The sequence below is a fragment of the Stigmatopora argus genome, chromosome 22 (genome assembly GCF_051989625.1).
Source record: "Stigmatopora argus isolate UIUO_Sarg chromosome 22, RoL_Sarg_1.0, whole genome shotgun sequence".
Taxonomy (NCBI): domain Eukaryota; kingdom Metazoa; phylum Chordata; class Actinopteri; order Syngnathiformes; family Syngnathidae; genus Stigmatopora; species Stigmatopora argus.
In genome coordinates this window covers 5651039-5663170 of record NC_135408.1, presented here as the reverse complement: position 1 = coordinate 5663170, position 12132 = coordinate 5651039, and the positions used below count along the sequence as shown (strand labels likewise).

General features: G+C 41.7%; 2 protein-coding genes, 1 long non-coding RNA gene and 1 other non-coding gene across 4 annotated transcripts; 2 read left to right on the top strand and 2 right to left on the bottom strand.

Annotated features, from left to right (window-relative positions):
- Positions 1-8: 8 nt before the first annotated feature.
- trnat-agu (transfer RNA threonine (anticodon AGU)) lies at positions 9-82 on the bottom strand. Its single transcript has one exon. It is a non-coding gene; the product is annotated as a tRNA-Thr (tRNA).
- A 471-nt stretch (positions 83-553) lies between these two features.
- On the top strand, positions 554-7437 carry LOC144068579 (aldehyde dehydrogenase family 3 member A2-like). The gene is made up of 11 exons (XM_077593194.1): positions 554-683; positions 1913-2075; positions 2645-2876; positions 3259-3344; positions 4012-4220; positions 4293-4410; positions 4486-4627; positions 4700-4866; positions 4950-5049; positions 5958-6196; positions 6985-7437. The coding sequence occupies exons 2-11, from the start codon at positions 1914-1916 to the stop codon at positions 7003-7005; spliced, it is 1476 nt and encodes a 491-aa protein (XP_077449320.1). The 5' UTR covers positions 554-683; position 1913; the 3' UTR covers positions 7006-7437.
- LOC144068580 (uncharacterized) lies at positions 2413-3336 on the bottom strand. The gene is made up of 3 exons (XR_013298202.1): positions 3241-3336; positions 2622-2912; positions 2413-2529 (listed from the first exon to the last, which is right to left on the bottom strand). It is a non-coding gene; the product is annotated as an uncharacterized LOC144068580 (long non-coding RNA).
- A 151-nt stretch (positions 7438-7588) lies between the features above and the next one.
- On the top strand, positions 7589-12132 carry ca4c (carbonic anhydrase IV c). Its single transcript, XM_077593193.1, has 8 exons — positions 7589-8157; positions 9049-9096; positions 9733-9897; positions 10132-10277; positions 10340-10432; positions 10489-10555; positions 11492-11655; positions 11721-12132. Exons 1-8 carry the CDS (start codon positions 8109-8111, stop codon positions 11892-11894), a joined length of 906 nt encoding a protein of 301 aa, XP_077449319.1. The 5' UTR covers positions 7589-8108; the 3' UTR covers positions 11895-12132.

Sequence of the window (12132 nt, the reverse complement as noted above, 5' to 3'; positions counted from 1 at the left end):
TGCTCAAAAGGCACCGCTGGGATTCGAACCCAGGATCTCCTGTTTACTAGACAGGCGCTTTAACCATCTAAGCCACGGCGCCAGGTGCCAAGCAGTGTCACATGACTGGCTAAGACAGTTACCCCAACCGAACAAAAATTGCATGTTTTTTCGATTTTAACACATTGCACATTGCAAATTTACATTTTAAATTCTAGTTTGTTTGCATGTTCTTCCCGGGCTTGCGTGGGTTTTCTCCAGGTACTCCAGTTTTCTCCCAAATCCCCAAAACATGCATGCTAGGTGGGTTGAACACAATATGAGTGTGATTTATTTTCAGCACCGCTTATCCTCACAAGGGTAAGGGGTTGCTGGAGCCTATTAATAAATAGCAATATAATTTGTATTATTGATAGCTGGTTTTGAGATGAAACGTTGGAGCACATACGTAATATAAGGTTTTTCGATTATTATTTTTGTATAAATATATTATTTTCCGCAAATAAAAGGAAAAAATAAATAAATCTAGAGCAGTATTCTGCACGAAGAGAGCAAGAGGCCACGCCCACAAGGAGGAGGGCATAGCGGAGCTAGACTGTCAGCCAAAGTCAGGCAGCGGTCCGCCCTAGTCGAGACCAGTCCGTCCGTCCGTGGTCCGGTCGATCCGTTACCGACCCACGCGCACGCACACGAAAGGAACCGAGGTAAGCGAAACGCGCAATGTGTCCGGGTTTCAATTCGCGTTCGTCTCGAGGACTATTTTACGGGGCGGAAGTGCGCCCCAGTGATCAACAAGGTTCTCTAAGAAATCCGCTGCTCGCGTGCACGCGCCTCGGCCCTTTTTGTTGTAACGTGTAACTGGAGGGAGCGCGTGCACGCCTTTAGTGCGTCGTACGTTGTTGACGTTCGCTTAGGGGGCGACAGTCGGGAGACCAATCAGAACATTTTGGAGTTGGTGGGTCTTCAAAAGTGCTCCATGTTTTGGATTTGTTTTTGACTGGTCTGTATGTCAGGAGGAAGAAGTAACAACTTCTGTCAAGTCATCATAACATAATAGTACTGCTAATAGTAGTTGACAAATATTACCATGGGTTATAAATGTTCAAACACATCAATTTCAAACCTTATTTTTAAATTCAAAATGAGCAAATTTTGGACTTCTTGTAGTCTGGCTATGATATGTGTCTTGTGAAGCATTAGAGTTTTTTTTAGTTTAAAACCACATTAATTTAAGGGGGCTTGTGGATATCAATGATTAGTGGTTTGAGTCTTCACAAAGGCAGCTTATCTTGGAATGTCCTCACGGTCAAGCTACATTTACACAAATAACACTTAATTAGGTACCTCAAATCAAGATAATTCAAGGAAAGCCCCATTCAGCACACATGTGCTTGCTTAAAAAAATGCTCCTTGATGGCTTTGTGGAATTTGAGCAGGGCTGGTTTTTGCTATGGGCAGCGTGGGCAATTGCCCAGGGCCCAATCTATGTGGGGGCACACGAGAGCCTACCAATTTTGGGATAAAATGATACTAGTATATGAGAGAAGACCAACATTAGTATTAAGCATGTATTTGATAAAAATAACAAGCCTCCATTCTTATTCCTTTTCCATACCGCTTATCCTCACAAGGGTCGTGGAAGGTGCTGGAGCCTATCCCAGCCAACTATGAGCACAGGCGGGGGAGATGCTGAATTGGTGGCCAGACAATTTCAGGACACAAAATGATGTAAATAGTACTATATTCTTGTGTTTGTAGGTATGTGGGCAGGGGGGGTGACAGGGTTGGTCGCCAAATTAGCCTTTGACCTCGAGAGTAAATATATTTGGCTTCTTTATGTATTAAGAAAGAATAGTTAGAGTCGCCAAAAATATACTTCTAAGCCTTTGTAATTTTTGGAAGCATCCCCAAGCGAATCATGCGCTTTTCACAGGATGTCTCGTGAGGAGAAGGCGGTGGCGAAGGCCAGGCTGGCCTTCGAGACGGGCCGTTCCAAATGTGTGGAGCATCGCATCCGCCAGCTGAAGAACCTTCAGCGCTTCCTCACTGAACGTCGGCAAGAAATCTGCCTGGCCATCAAGAAGGACCTCAATAAGGTGGACGCCCCTAACAGACGTTGCAACTTTGATGCTAGTTTGCTCGATGACTTGGTCATTCAGTCATTGTTAGTGTAGCTATTTTTAGTTAATATTTACTCATTGTCTGCCTTTGTTGTCGACAAATGTTCAATCCGATTTGACTGGGGAAAACATGATCACTTAACACCAGAAATGTTGATTATAACTTTCAATTGGAGTGAATGAGGCAAGTAACTAACTTGAATTGTTCTGATAACTGTGACGTAATTAACAAGAAACAAACTAATATTGCAAATTATGTATGTTCACGCGACTCAGAAATGCAATACAATTGATACAAAATGATTTTTCTTACTTTTGCGAGCCACCCAAAATGATGTGGTGGGGCCGTATCAGTTGGTGTTCGGTCTCTCAGCCAATCAGATTTGGACATTTTTGGTGGGTCAGTCACGGTGTCAATTTAAACACCCATCTGCAAAAAATGTATGAAAACCACATGATTGGACATCCAGCTTCGTCAATGGTGGATCAGTTGATTTCATTATTTTTCTGTCTCTGACTCACGGCGCAATGCCTTTGCATCTCAGAGCGAGGTGGTATGCGAGTTGTTCGAGACGCTGGGATTGGAGGAGGAGCTTGGCCTGGCCATCCACAGGGTGAAGGATTGGGCGGCACCACGGCCGGTGGAGAAGAACCTCATGACCATGGCTGACACGGTGTACGTCAAAGCTGAGCCCCTGGGGGTGGTCCTCATCATCGGAGCCTGGAATTACCCGTGGGCCGTCACCCTGCAACCGCTCATTGGCGCCATCGCCGCTGGTAACGACACTTGGCCGTGATCTTCTGCGTGTATAACTTTTCAGAAATAGACAAACTATTAGGAGAATTGATCCTCAAAATAGGGAAAAAATAAGTTTGTTTGGGTGAAAGGGAAACTGGAATTGTAGAACTTGACTGCAAGAAAAAGCACATGATTTTTTCCTTCTTGGGTCCTCTTTATTTAACCAGCATGCACATGCATAAGCCCTTACATGCACTTAGTCATGCAAAGTATACGTGTTAGCATAACACTGTAGGCTTTGGTAAAAGGACAATTGCTGAATGAGAACTTAACACCTCCTAGCCACTAAATGGGAACTGCCAATTTGCACTGTAAGGAAGCCACTAAAGCTCAACGACTCACCGCTTTGTCGTCCACTAGGCAACGCTGCTGTGGTGAAGCCATCTGAGGTTTGCGTGCACACGGCCAAGGTGATGGAAGATCTGCTGCCGCTCTACCTGGACAAAGTAAACACCTGTTTGCACATTTTTTAATGACATAGCCCTTGAGACCCTTGGTTTCGAGGTTGATTTCTTTGATAAAGGCACAGTACATATTAATGAACATATAAATGTGTGTTAGTGAACATATATTTGTAAAAATGTAAGAGGCTAATTAGATTAGGTTAGATTAGATAACTATTCATCCCGTATTCACTGTCACAGTAGGAAGAGAGTGGGAATACAGACAGTTAAATACATTTTAGACATAAATAAATAGCATATAAAAAACTAAATAAATACCATCTTTAGTCAATAAGGAATAGAAATGATGAAACATACACACACACACACACACACACAAGTACCACAGTTCTAGGAAGCGTTGTGATCACAATTTTGTTCATCTAACAGCCAGGCTGTAATATGATTGGCGAACAGATTCAGAGATGGGAGTTCTCGTATATGTGAGACACGAAGAGAGAAGGTGCTTTGCCTAAATGCACTCCTTCTGAAGGGAAATACACAGTCACCTCTAGAGCCAGCTCTTGTTGATCTCTTGGAAATTTTTGGTACAAAATCTTGCAGTGGAGGAGGAGCTTTGCGATGGCTGAATTTGTAAACTAACTACGTAATATCTGACAGTGACATTGACAGTTTCTCTGTCTCTTGGTATTGCTTGCTTCCTACCTAGGAACTCTACCCAGTGGTGACGGGCGGCGTGGCCGAGACGCAGACGTTGCTGCAGCAAAAGTTTGACCACATATTCTACACGGGAAACAGCGCCGTGGGCAAATTGATCATGGCTGCTGCCGCCAAACACCTGACCCCCGTCACGCTGGAGCTTGGCGGGAAAAGTCCGTGTTACATCGACAGCAAGTGCAACCTCGCCGTCGCCTGCAGGTACCACGCAAACGACGGTTCCGGCCGGGTCACGCCATGAAGCGACGTCCTAGATCTTTGGTTTGTGTGCAGACGAGTGGCCTGGGGCAAATTCACCAACTGTGGTCAGACCTGCATCGCACCCGACTATGTCCTGTGTGAGCCAGGTATGCAGAAGGACATCATCCAGGAGATCCGCAAAGCCATCGAGGTATCGCCTGGTCTCCTGCTCTTTTCGTATTTTAACTCTCCAAAGTCCCGTTCAAAGAAACCCGCTTTCTGGTAGGAGTTCTACACGGACGACCCCAGGACATGCCCGGACTATGGCCGCATCATCAACCAGCGCCACTTCAAAAGGATCATGAACCTGATGGAGGACAGCACGGTCGCCGTGGGGGGAGACAACGACGGGGACGACTGCTTCATAGGTAACCTTTCCCTAGAAACCATAGTCCGTAGATCCAGAAGAGCGCTGACAAAAATCGCTTGTGATGGTCCAGCTCCCACAGTTCTGCGGGATGTGAAACCTGACGCTAAGGTGATGCAGGAGGAAATCTTTGGACCTTTGCTGCCCATCCTGCCCATCGGTGGCTTGGACGAAGCCATCCGTTTCATCAACAAGGGCGAGAAACCTCTGGCGCTCTACGTTTTCTCCGACGACACGAAGGTAGCGGACTCCCTCGCCTCGGTGCAGTCTGTTAGTCAAAAGTGAACTTTGTTGCGCCAACGTATTTACTCTCTTGGCCGAAGGTTATCAAGAAAATGAGGGATGAGACATCCAGCGGAGGACTTTTGGCCAACGACTGTCTGGTGCACTACTCAGTCAGCTCACTGCCTTTTGGGGGCGTTGGTAATTGCGCACTCTCACACACACATGGTGATAAGATTTAACCTTTAGACCCTCACAGAACTTTAATCTTCAAATTATCTAGTCACAGGTCAAGGCCACAAGTCAAACCTTAGAACTTTGTATTCAACTGGCAATGACTCTTAAAGGTATCCTATCACATGTACTTTACTCAATTTGGTAGATTGAACTTGGCTGAGTTACAACCCGTAGTCAATAAACCAAAAAGTTTTAATTCCATTTCGCTGTTGACGAGAATACTACGGTACTACTACTAGTGATGTAACGAATGGGTAATCGTACTTTTATCATTGTGAATGTTTTTTTCTTCAATAAATACACGTTATGTAAGAAATTGGAATAACACCAACATCGCGGCCATGTCTGGTCTACATTAACCGCGATATTTGAGGAATTACTGAAAGTAGTCTATAGTCCATTGTTTTAAGCCGAATATTTTCTTCAAGATTGCTTTGACCAAGTGACGGATGACACGTGGCCAATAGTTGGATTGTTTTTTTTGGCCTAAACTGCAGTAAAATACAAAAATGATGGTTAGCATGCGAGCTAGCTGCCCTAGTGGATGGCATGGAAACCAAAACAAACAGGGCTTCCAATTTTATATGCCATCATAGTAAAAGCAATCAGAACTTGTACTCCATTTCTATTGAGGCATACACTTTTTGCTAGCTCCCTCACTACTGTTGCGTTCTAGTTTTTAAGAAAGCTTATGATAGCATTTTTTATGGTACAATTTCAATAATGATGGACCTGTGTGAGTCTTGATCATTTTGGAATAGTTTGACAAGATGTTATCATTTAATTGTTGCGTATAATGACACGATAGTGGGACTTTAAACCAGCTAAAGCACTATCAGAAGTGGTCACGGCATGTCTGCCCGGTTTCGCAGGTAACAGTGGGATGGGCTGCTACCACGGCAAGCACACGTTCGACCAGCTGAGTCATCTTCGAGGATGCCTCATCAAGAGGCTCAGAATGGAAGCCGTGAATAAAATGCGCTACCCTCCTCACACGGAAAAGAAGCTGGGCTGGGCGCGCTTCTTCATCCTCAAGAAGTTCAACTTTCGCTTTTTCGGACAACTTTTGCTGGTCAGCGTCCTGGCCCTGCTCTTTGCCTTCCTCATACAGGTGAGAGCACATTTGGGAACTTGAGCTCCTTGCTTAACGATTTTAGAGATAACGGGCACTAGAATGGACATCTATGCAAAATTTAGTAGCTTTATTAATTGATTGCCAACCCAAGGTGATATTGAAAACACAATTGACGGCAACAAAAACAAGTAGAAGTTCAAATGGGTTGTACGTCTAAGAACTGAGCTATGTGAGATTACAAGAGCGTTATTAAAAAAAGTTAATATTTTGAATTTTATATTTTTATTTAATTTGTGCTTTAAAAAAACATTTTTAAATATATTACCATTAAAGATTTTTTTCTTCCTAAATTGGTTCCTTTAATCAATATATTAATTGTATTCAAAATCGTATATATCTTTTAATTCAACTTCTCCAAATATACACTGTCATTCTTTTTTCAACTTATTAAAAATGCTTTTATTATATTTTAACTTATTTTATTTAGAATTATATTTTATTGGTCTTTCGTTAATTTGTGCTTTTTTTAAAGTATGTTTTTTTATTTTTTTATTTAATCTAAATTTTAGTTGCCCTTCTCCAAATACATACAGGCAACACTAAAACCACAATTAAGTGTCAAATTATTGTCCCATGTCCCAAAATTTTGAGAGACCCTTAAGACAATTAAGAAAATAAATTCAATTTCTGCATTAATAATATGAGCATTGACATGAACTGATGTTAAATGTCAAATAAAAAGAAAAAAAGTAAAATAAATGCAGGAAAATGGAACAAAATGTCCGAAGAATAACATGTTGCTTTTGTGTATTTTTTTTTTGCAGAGGTGCTTCTTCCACCGCTAAAGACTGACAGCTCTTTTTGGACCGTCCTGTCCTCAGCACTAACCTGACCAATCATTTCAAACAATATTTGCACACATTACAAAGTTAATATTTAGCTCCTGATCCTTGATGTCATTTTGATTTGTTTTTAACCTTTTCTTTAGCAAAGTACTCAATCGTACATTTCTGTTTGAAGTATAATATATGTTGTTATATTGTTCTAAAGCCATTTTTAAAAAGACAATTTTAAGCTAGAGGTGGCTCGCTTGCGAATCCTTTCCATTTCACAAGTCAGCGTCAGGCCTCAAATTGTTTGTCCTTGTTGATTTCGCAATCTTTGAAAGAACGCCTGCACTCAGAACTGACCAATGGGAACTGTATGCAAAGTTTTTATTTTGATATAGAATGAAAAATGTTAATCTACTTATGAATAACATTAAATACACGCATTCACACCTGCCTCTGGACTTTTTGGGGGGAGCCTTGATCTTTTTTTTTTCATGTATATGTTTTTTGTAAAACCAATCATTAATAAGGGGAGCGCAATTGGCCAAAGTTTACAGCTATGTTATTTATTTATTTTTTTGCGATAGATTACAAGTCATTGTGGCACACTGTACTGTTATTATATTCAAAATTTGAACCAGATTTAAAAGGTTTATTTTTCTGGTGAAATCGGGTAGTCTAAAATTGGGGTGTCAACATCAACTGCTTTACTTCCACAAACCCGACGCAGATGGGCAATGGGTGCATTTACATGAACACAATCTGCTGGGTTTGGGAGCGTAATGTGAACATGCCACAAACACTTCCAGGACTTAATTTTGTAAAAAATAAAATACAATTTGAAGCATCACCTATTTTCCCACCCCCACTCCCTTCCAAAACATGACCCCATTGAAGTGAAGATTGGCCTTAATGAGTCAATTCAGGAATCACTTAGCACATTAGGCAAGAACAACAACCTATTCTTGAAGCCCTCACCCCTCCCAAAAATACACCCATCAACACATAAATAGAGCGATTCCACACCTACTATGCATTAGAATTGAAGAAAACCTTTGGATTAAAGCTTTCATGATTCAACCTTAAATTTTTACGGAGTAAATCTATTGGATTCCATCATGCATCTTGTTCTCAGCCTGATCCTTGCTCTCCCTTCTCTATGCGCAGGTATGACAACAACCCATGATCAAAATTGACATCATGTTATTATTTCAAGCAAGAAAACAGTCTGAGGCCAGACTAGACTTAAGTACGATAAATTTAGTTTAGTAGAGCAGAGAAATGTATGGACTCGCCAAAATGTCACGATCATGCTTTTACATCCATTCATTCATTTTCTGAACCGCTTATTCTCACAAGGGGTGCAGGGGGTGCTGGAGCCTATCCCAGCCAGGCGGGGGACACCCTGAATCAGTGGCCAGCCAATCACAGGGCACAAAGAGATGGGTAGCCATTATCTAGGGTCAATTAGGAGTGTTCACCCAGCCTACCATCCATATTTTTGGGATGTGGGGGGAAAAAAAGCACCCAGAGAAAACCCACACAAGCCTAGGGAGAACATGCAAACTCCACAGAGTGAGGACCCACCAGGGATGGAACCCTAACCCCATGTTTTTCAGAACTAGCAGCTCAATATGGGTACAAAATTGTGAGAAATTACATTTTAATTCCGATATTATCAGATCAGTGCTCATCAACTCCAGTCCTCGGGGGCTTCTATCCATGTCAATGGGAAACGGACTGGGATAGGTGCCCTTGAGGACCAGAGTTGGTGATCCCTGCTTTAGATGCTCTCGTTTTCATGAGAACACAGGTGCATCGTGGGAAGGGGATTCCTACAGCATTCTCACGCATGCACAATAGGTGAATTGGGGTGGATGAATGGACCAGGTGTGTGTGTGTGCGTGTGAGAGAATGACGGATTAATGGGAATCAGTCCATTAAAAAGAATAATGGGTGCAAGAGTGATGAAAAAAATGGAGGGATTGAGTATGAAGAGAGGAGTTTAGGTGATGAAGATAAGGAGACTTAATGATAAGAGTGTGTGTGTGTGTGTAGGTGGCTGGTGTTACCAGAGCCAATCCTCCTGTGACAACGCTTGCAGAGGTAAGACCCTGACATACACAGTATTCTTGCAAGTTTCAAAAGAGGAATTGTAAGACTTTTCAAATACCTTTTTCAAAACCACTTAGAACACAATTTAACAGCAAAAATAGGGAAAGTATCCAGCTAACCTGACCAAAAAAATCCATAATTTCAATATGTCAAAACAATGTATACTGTGTTCAGATATTAAGACCTGATAGACAGTTTTTGTCATGATTTGAATGAAGAAAAATAACATGCTTTTTCTCTCGAATATATTGTTAGAATCATTTGTCTCAGATGTACTGTACTTATTTTGTGTATAAAAATTGAATTTAGTGTTTAAAACATCTTTTTTCAAACTTGAGCCTTGAAAAAGAGGGAGTCGTCTTATATTCGTGGCCAATACAGTCAATGTGCTGTCTGGAAATAAAATACCTACAATGACATTGCAATCAGTTTAAGACAATTTAGGACCTTAATTACATGAATTTTAATTCAATGCCGTTTAAGGCTTTTTAAAGATGCCTTCCAGGCCGCTGAATTTCATTTCCCATAAAACATAGGAATTAAATGTTTAAGCTTCTGAATTTGAAGTTAAGTTTGAAACCCAAGTACCCAAACGTAAACGAGACTGACCCTTCTTCTTGGATTCAGACCCGAGCAGGTGGTTTTCAGATTTCCCTCGCTGCGGGGGTCTGCGCCAGTCCCCCATCAACATTGTCAGCCGCAAAGTTCACGTCAACACGCAGCTGCCACCCCTGGAGTTCATAGGTCACGAGGACCGCATCAACATCACTGTGGAGAACAAAGGACATTCGGGTGAATGGGAGATAAATCATGTTTCATTGGCTTTGACCGCGATAGATGTCCAATTCACTTGAACTGAGAATTGGTGGCGAGCGTTCAAACAACCACTCCCGGGTCAAATCAATTGGACGTCCACCGCCATCAAGGCAAAAAACACTGACAACTTCAAAAAATATAAAACCTCAATTTACCTTTTGGTTTATTTGATTCACCGACTTTTTCATTTTGTCCCCAAACGTTGTCCAGCTCACTTCCACCTGCCTCAGTCGGTTCGCCTGAGCGGAGGAGCCCTGCCGGGTCACTACCGGGCCGCACAGTTCCACTTCCATTGGGGGGCCAGTGGAACGCCTGGATCGGAGCACACCGTCGATGGAGAGCGATTCCCCATGGAGGTTGGAGATACGTCTAGCCACCTTTCGAACACTACTAACCAACATTTCTATCCTGGCCACAGCTTCACATAGTCCACATCAAGGAGCCGTATGGGTCTCTGACTGAAGCGGAACATGACATGGCAGGAATTGCCCTGCTGGCCTTTCTGTTTGAGGTAGCGCCAGAACTTCTTCGTCAGTGGACGAAAGTGATTGGTTCTTCTGCTCGTAGGAATCCACTGACGACCATCCTCATCTGGACACCGTTATAGCAGCTCTGGGCCAAGTGCAGCACAACGGTAGGGAGGCCCGGGAAATCCTACCATCTTAGATCAGGGAAACAAAATTACGGTGATATTTAATTGCTCAAATGTGGTAGAAATTTAGTTTGACTACACTTTGGCAAAAAACCCTACACTTTCTATTAAAGTTCAAAAGATACTTCACAATTCTTTACTCCTGCAAACTTGTTAACATAATGCTAGTATATATATGTGAAATGTGTAGTAAATGCCATTCGCATGCTAACAAAAATTTGCATCCTGCTGCAATGCTCTTAAAATAATAATAGAACAATAGTTACATGAGTATTTTCTTTGCGTGCTACACAAAACAAGTTACATTAACAAACCTTAACACATGTAATTATACGATATTATGTTAATGAGTCCTTCTGTGGAAAGCACCACAATGCCTCTCAGTGGGCAAAGTGAGCAATGACTTTAGGCCAGGGAATATGAACATTTTTGCAATCTACAGAGGTAACATTTTTATACCTGAAGATGATGTTTGTTTACTTTTTTAAATATTGCAAAAACACCCAAAATTATTATTATTATATTTTCTGCATCTAATTTTTACTTTGTATTTTGGGTTTGGTGGTAAAAAAAAGCACTGGTGGCTAGAGACAGGCTCATTTTCTATATAAGAATAAAAATGTGAATTACTCTTTTTTGTTTTCATTACAGATTCGTTGAAACGACCAGTTTAAAAATACTGCATAAAATTAAAAAAAAAATAGTGAGGAATATATATATATGTATGTGTATATACATGTATGTGTATATATATGTATATGTATATATATATATGTATATGTGTATATATATGTATATATATATATATATATATATATATATATATATATATATATATATGTATATAAAGTACTATATTGTGAATTTTTAGAAGGTTGGATCACTGAGATTACCCGAGTTTGCTCCTTTCACATCCAGGCTCCACAGCATTGATTTCCAACTTCCAGTTGAGCGACATCATCCCGCCGTCTCAGGAGCTGCGAGGTTACTATCGCTACGTGGGCTCCATGACGACGCCAGGATGCGAACAGGCTGTGGCATGGACCGTCTTCCACAAGACGCTGCCCGTCAGCAGTCGGCAGGTAGGAAGGCGGAAGATGCAACGGCTGTGCGACAAGTTACAATAGATACCTACGTTCCTTGGCAGCTTGACGCCGTCGTCCAGCAGTGTCGTTTCTGGACAGGACAGCCTATGATGGACATCTTCAGGCCTACGCAACCGCTGGACGGACGAGCGGTGTACCGCTCCAACTCGGCCGCGCGTCTCCGTTCGGCCGCTTTCTCCGCCGTACTCGCAACGGTCGCCGTCTTCATACATTAGGTTTATCAAAAAACATGCACAGAATCGCGATCACGTTTCAAAGGCATTTGTGGCTTAGAAGCTCAAATATTTTAATTGATGGTTTTATTTTAATATCTTTGGGAAAAGCGGAATTCAGTTGTGGTGCAATTATTTTAAATATAATCGTTTTTAAAGCAATTTTGAATTACTGTGGAAGGTTTTTCCATACTGACACATTGTAATTATTGTAATTTGTTGATCAAAATGACAAAATGAC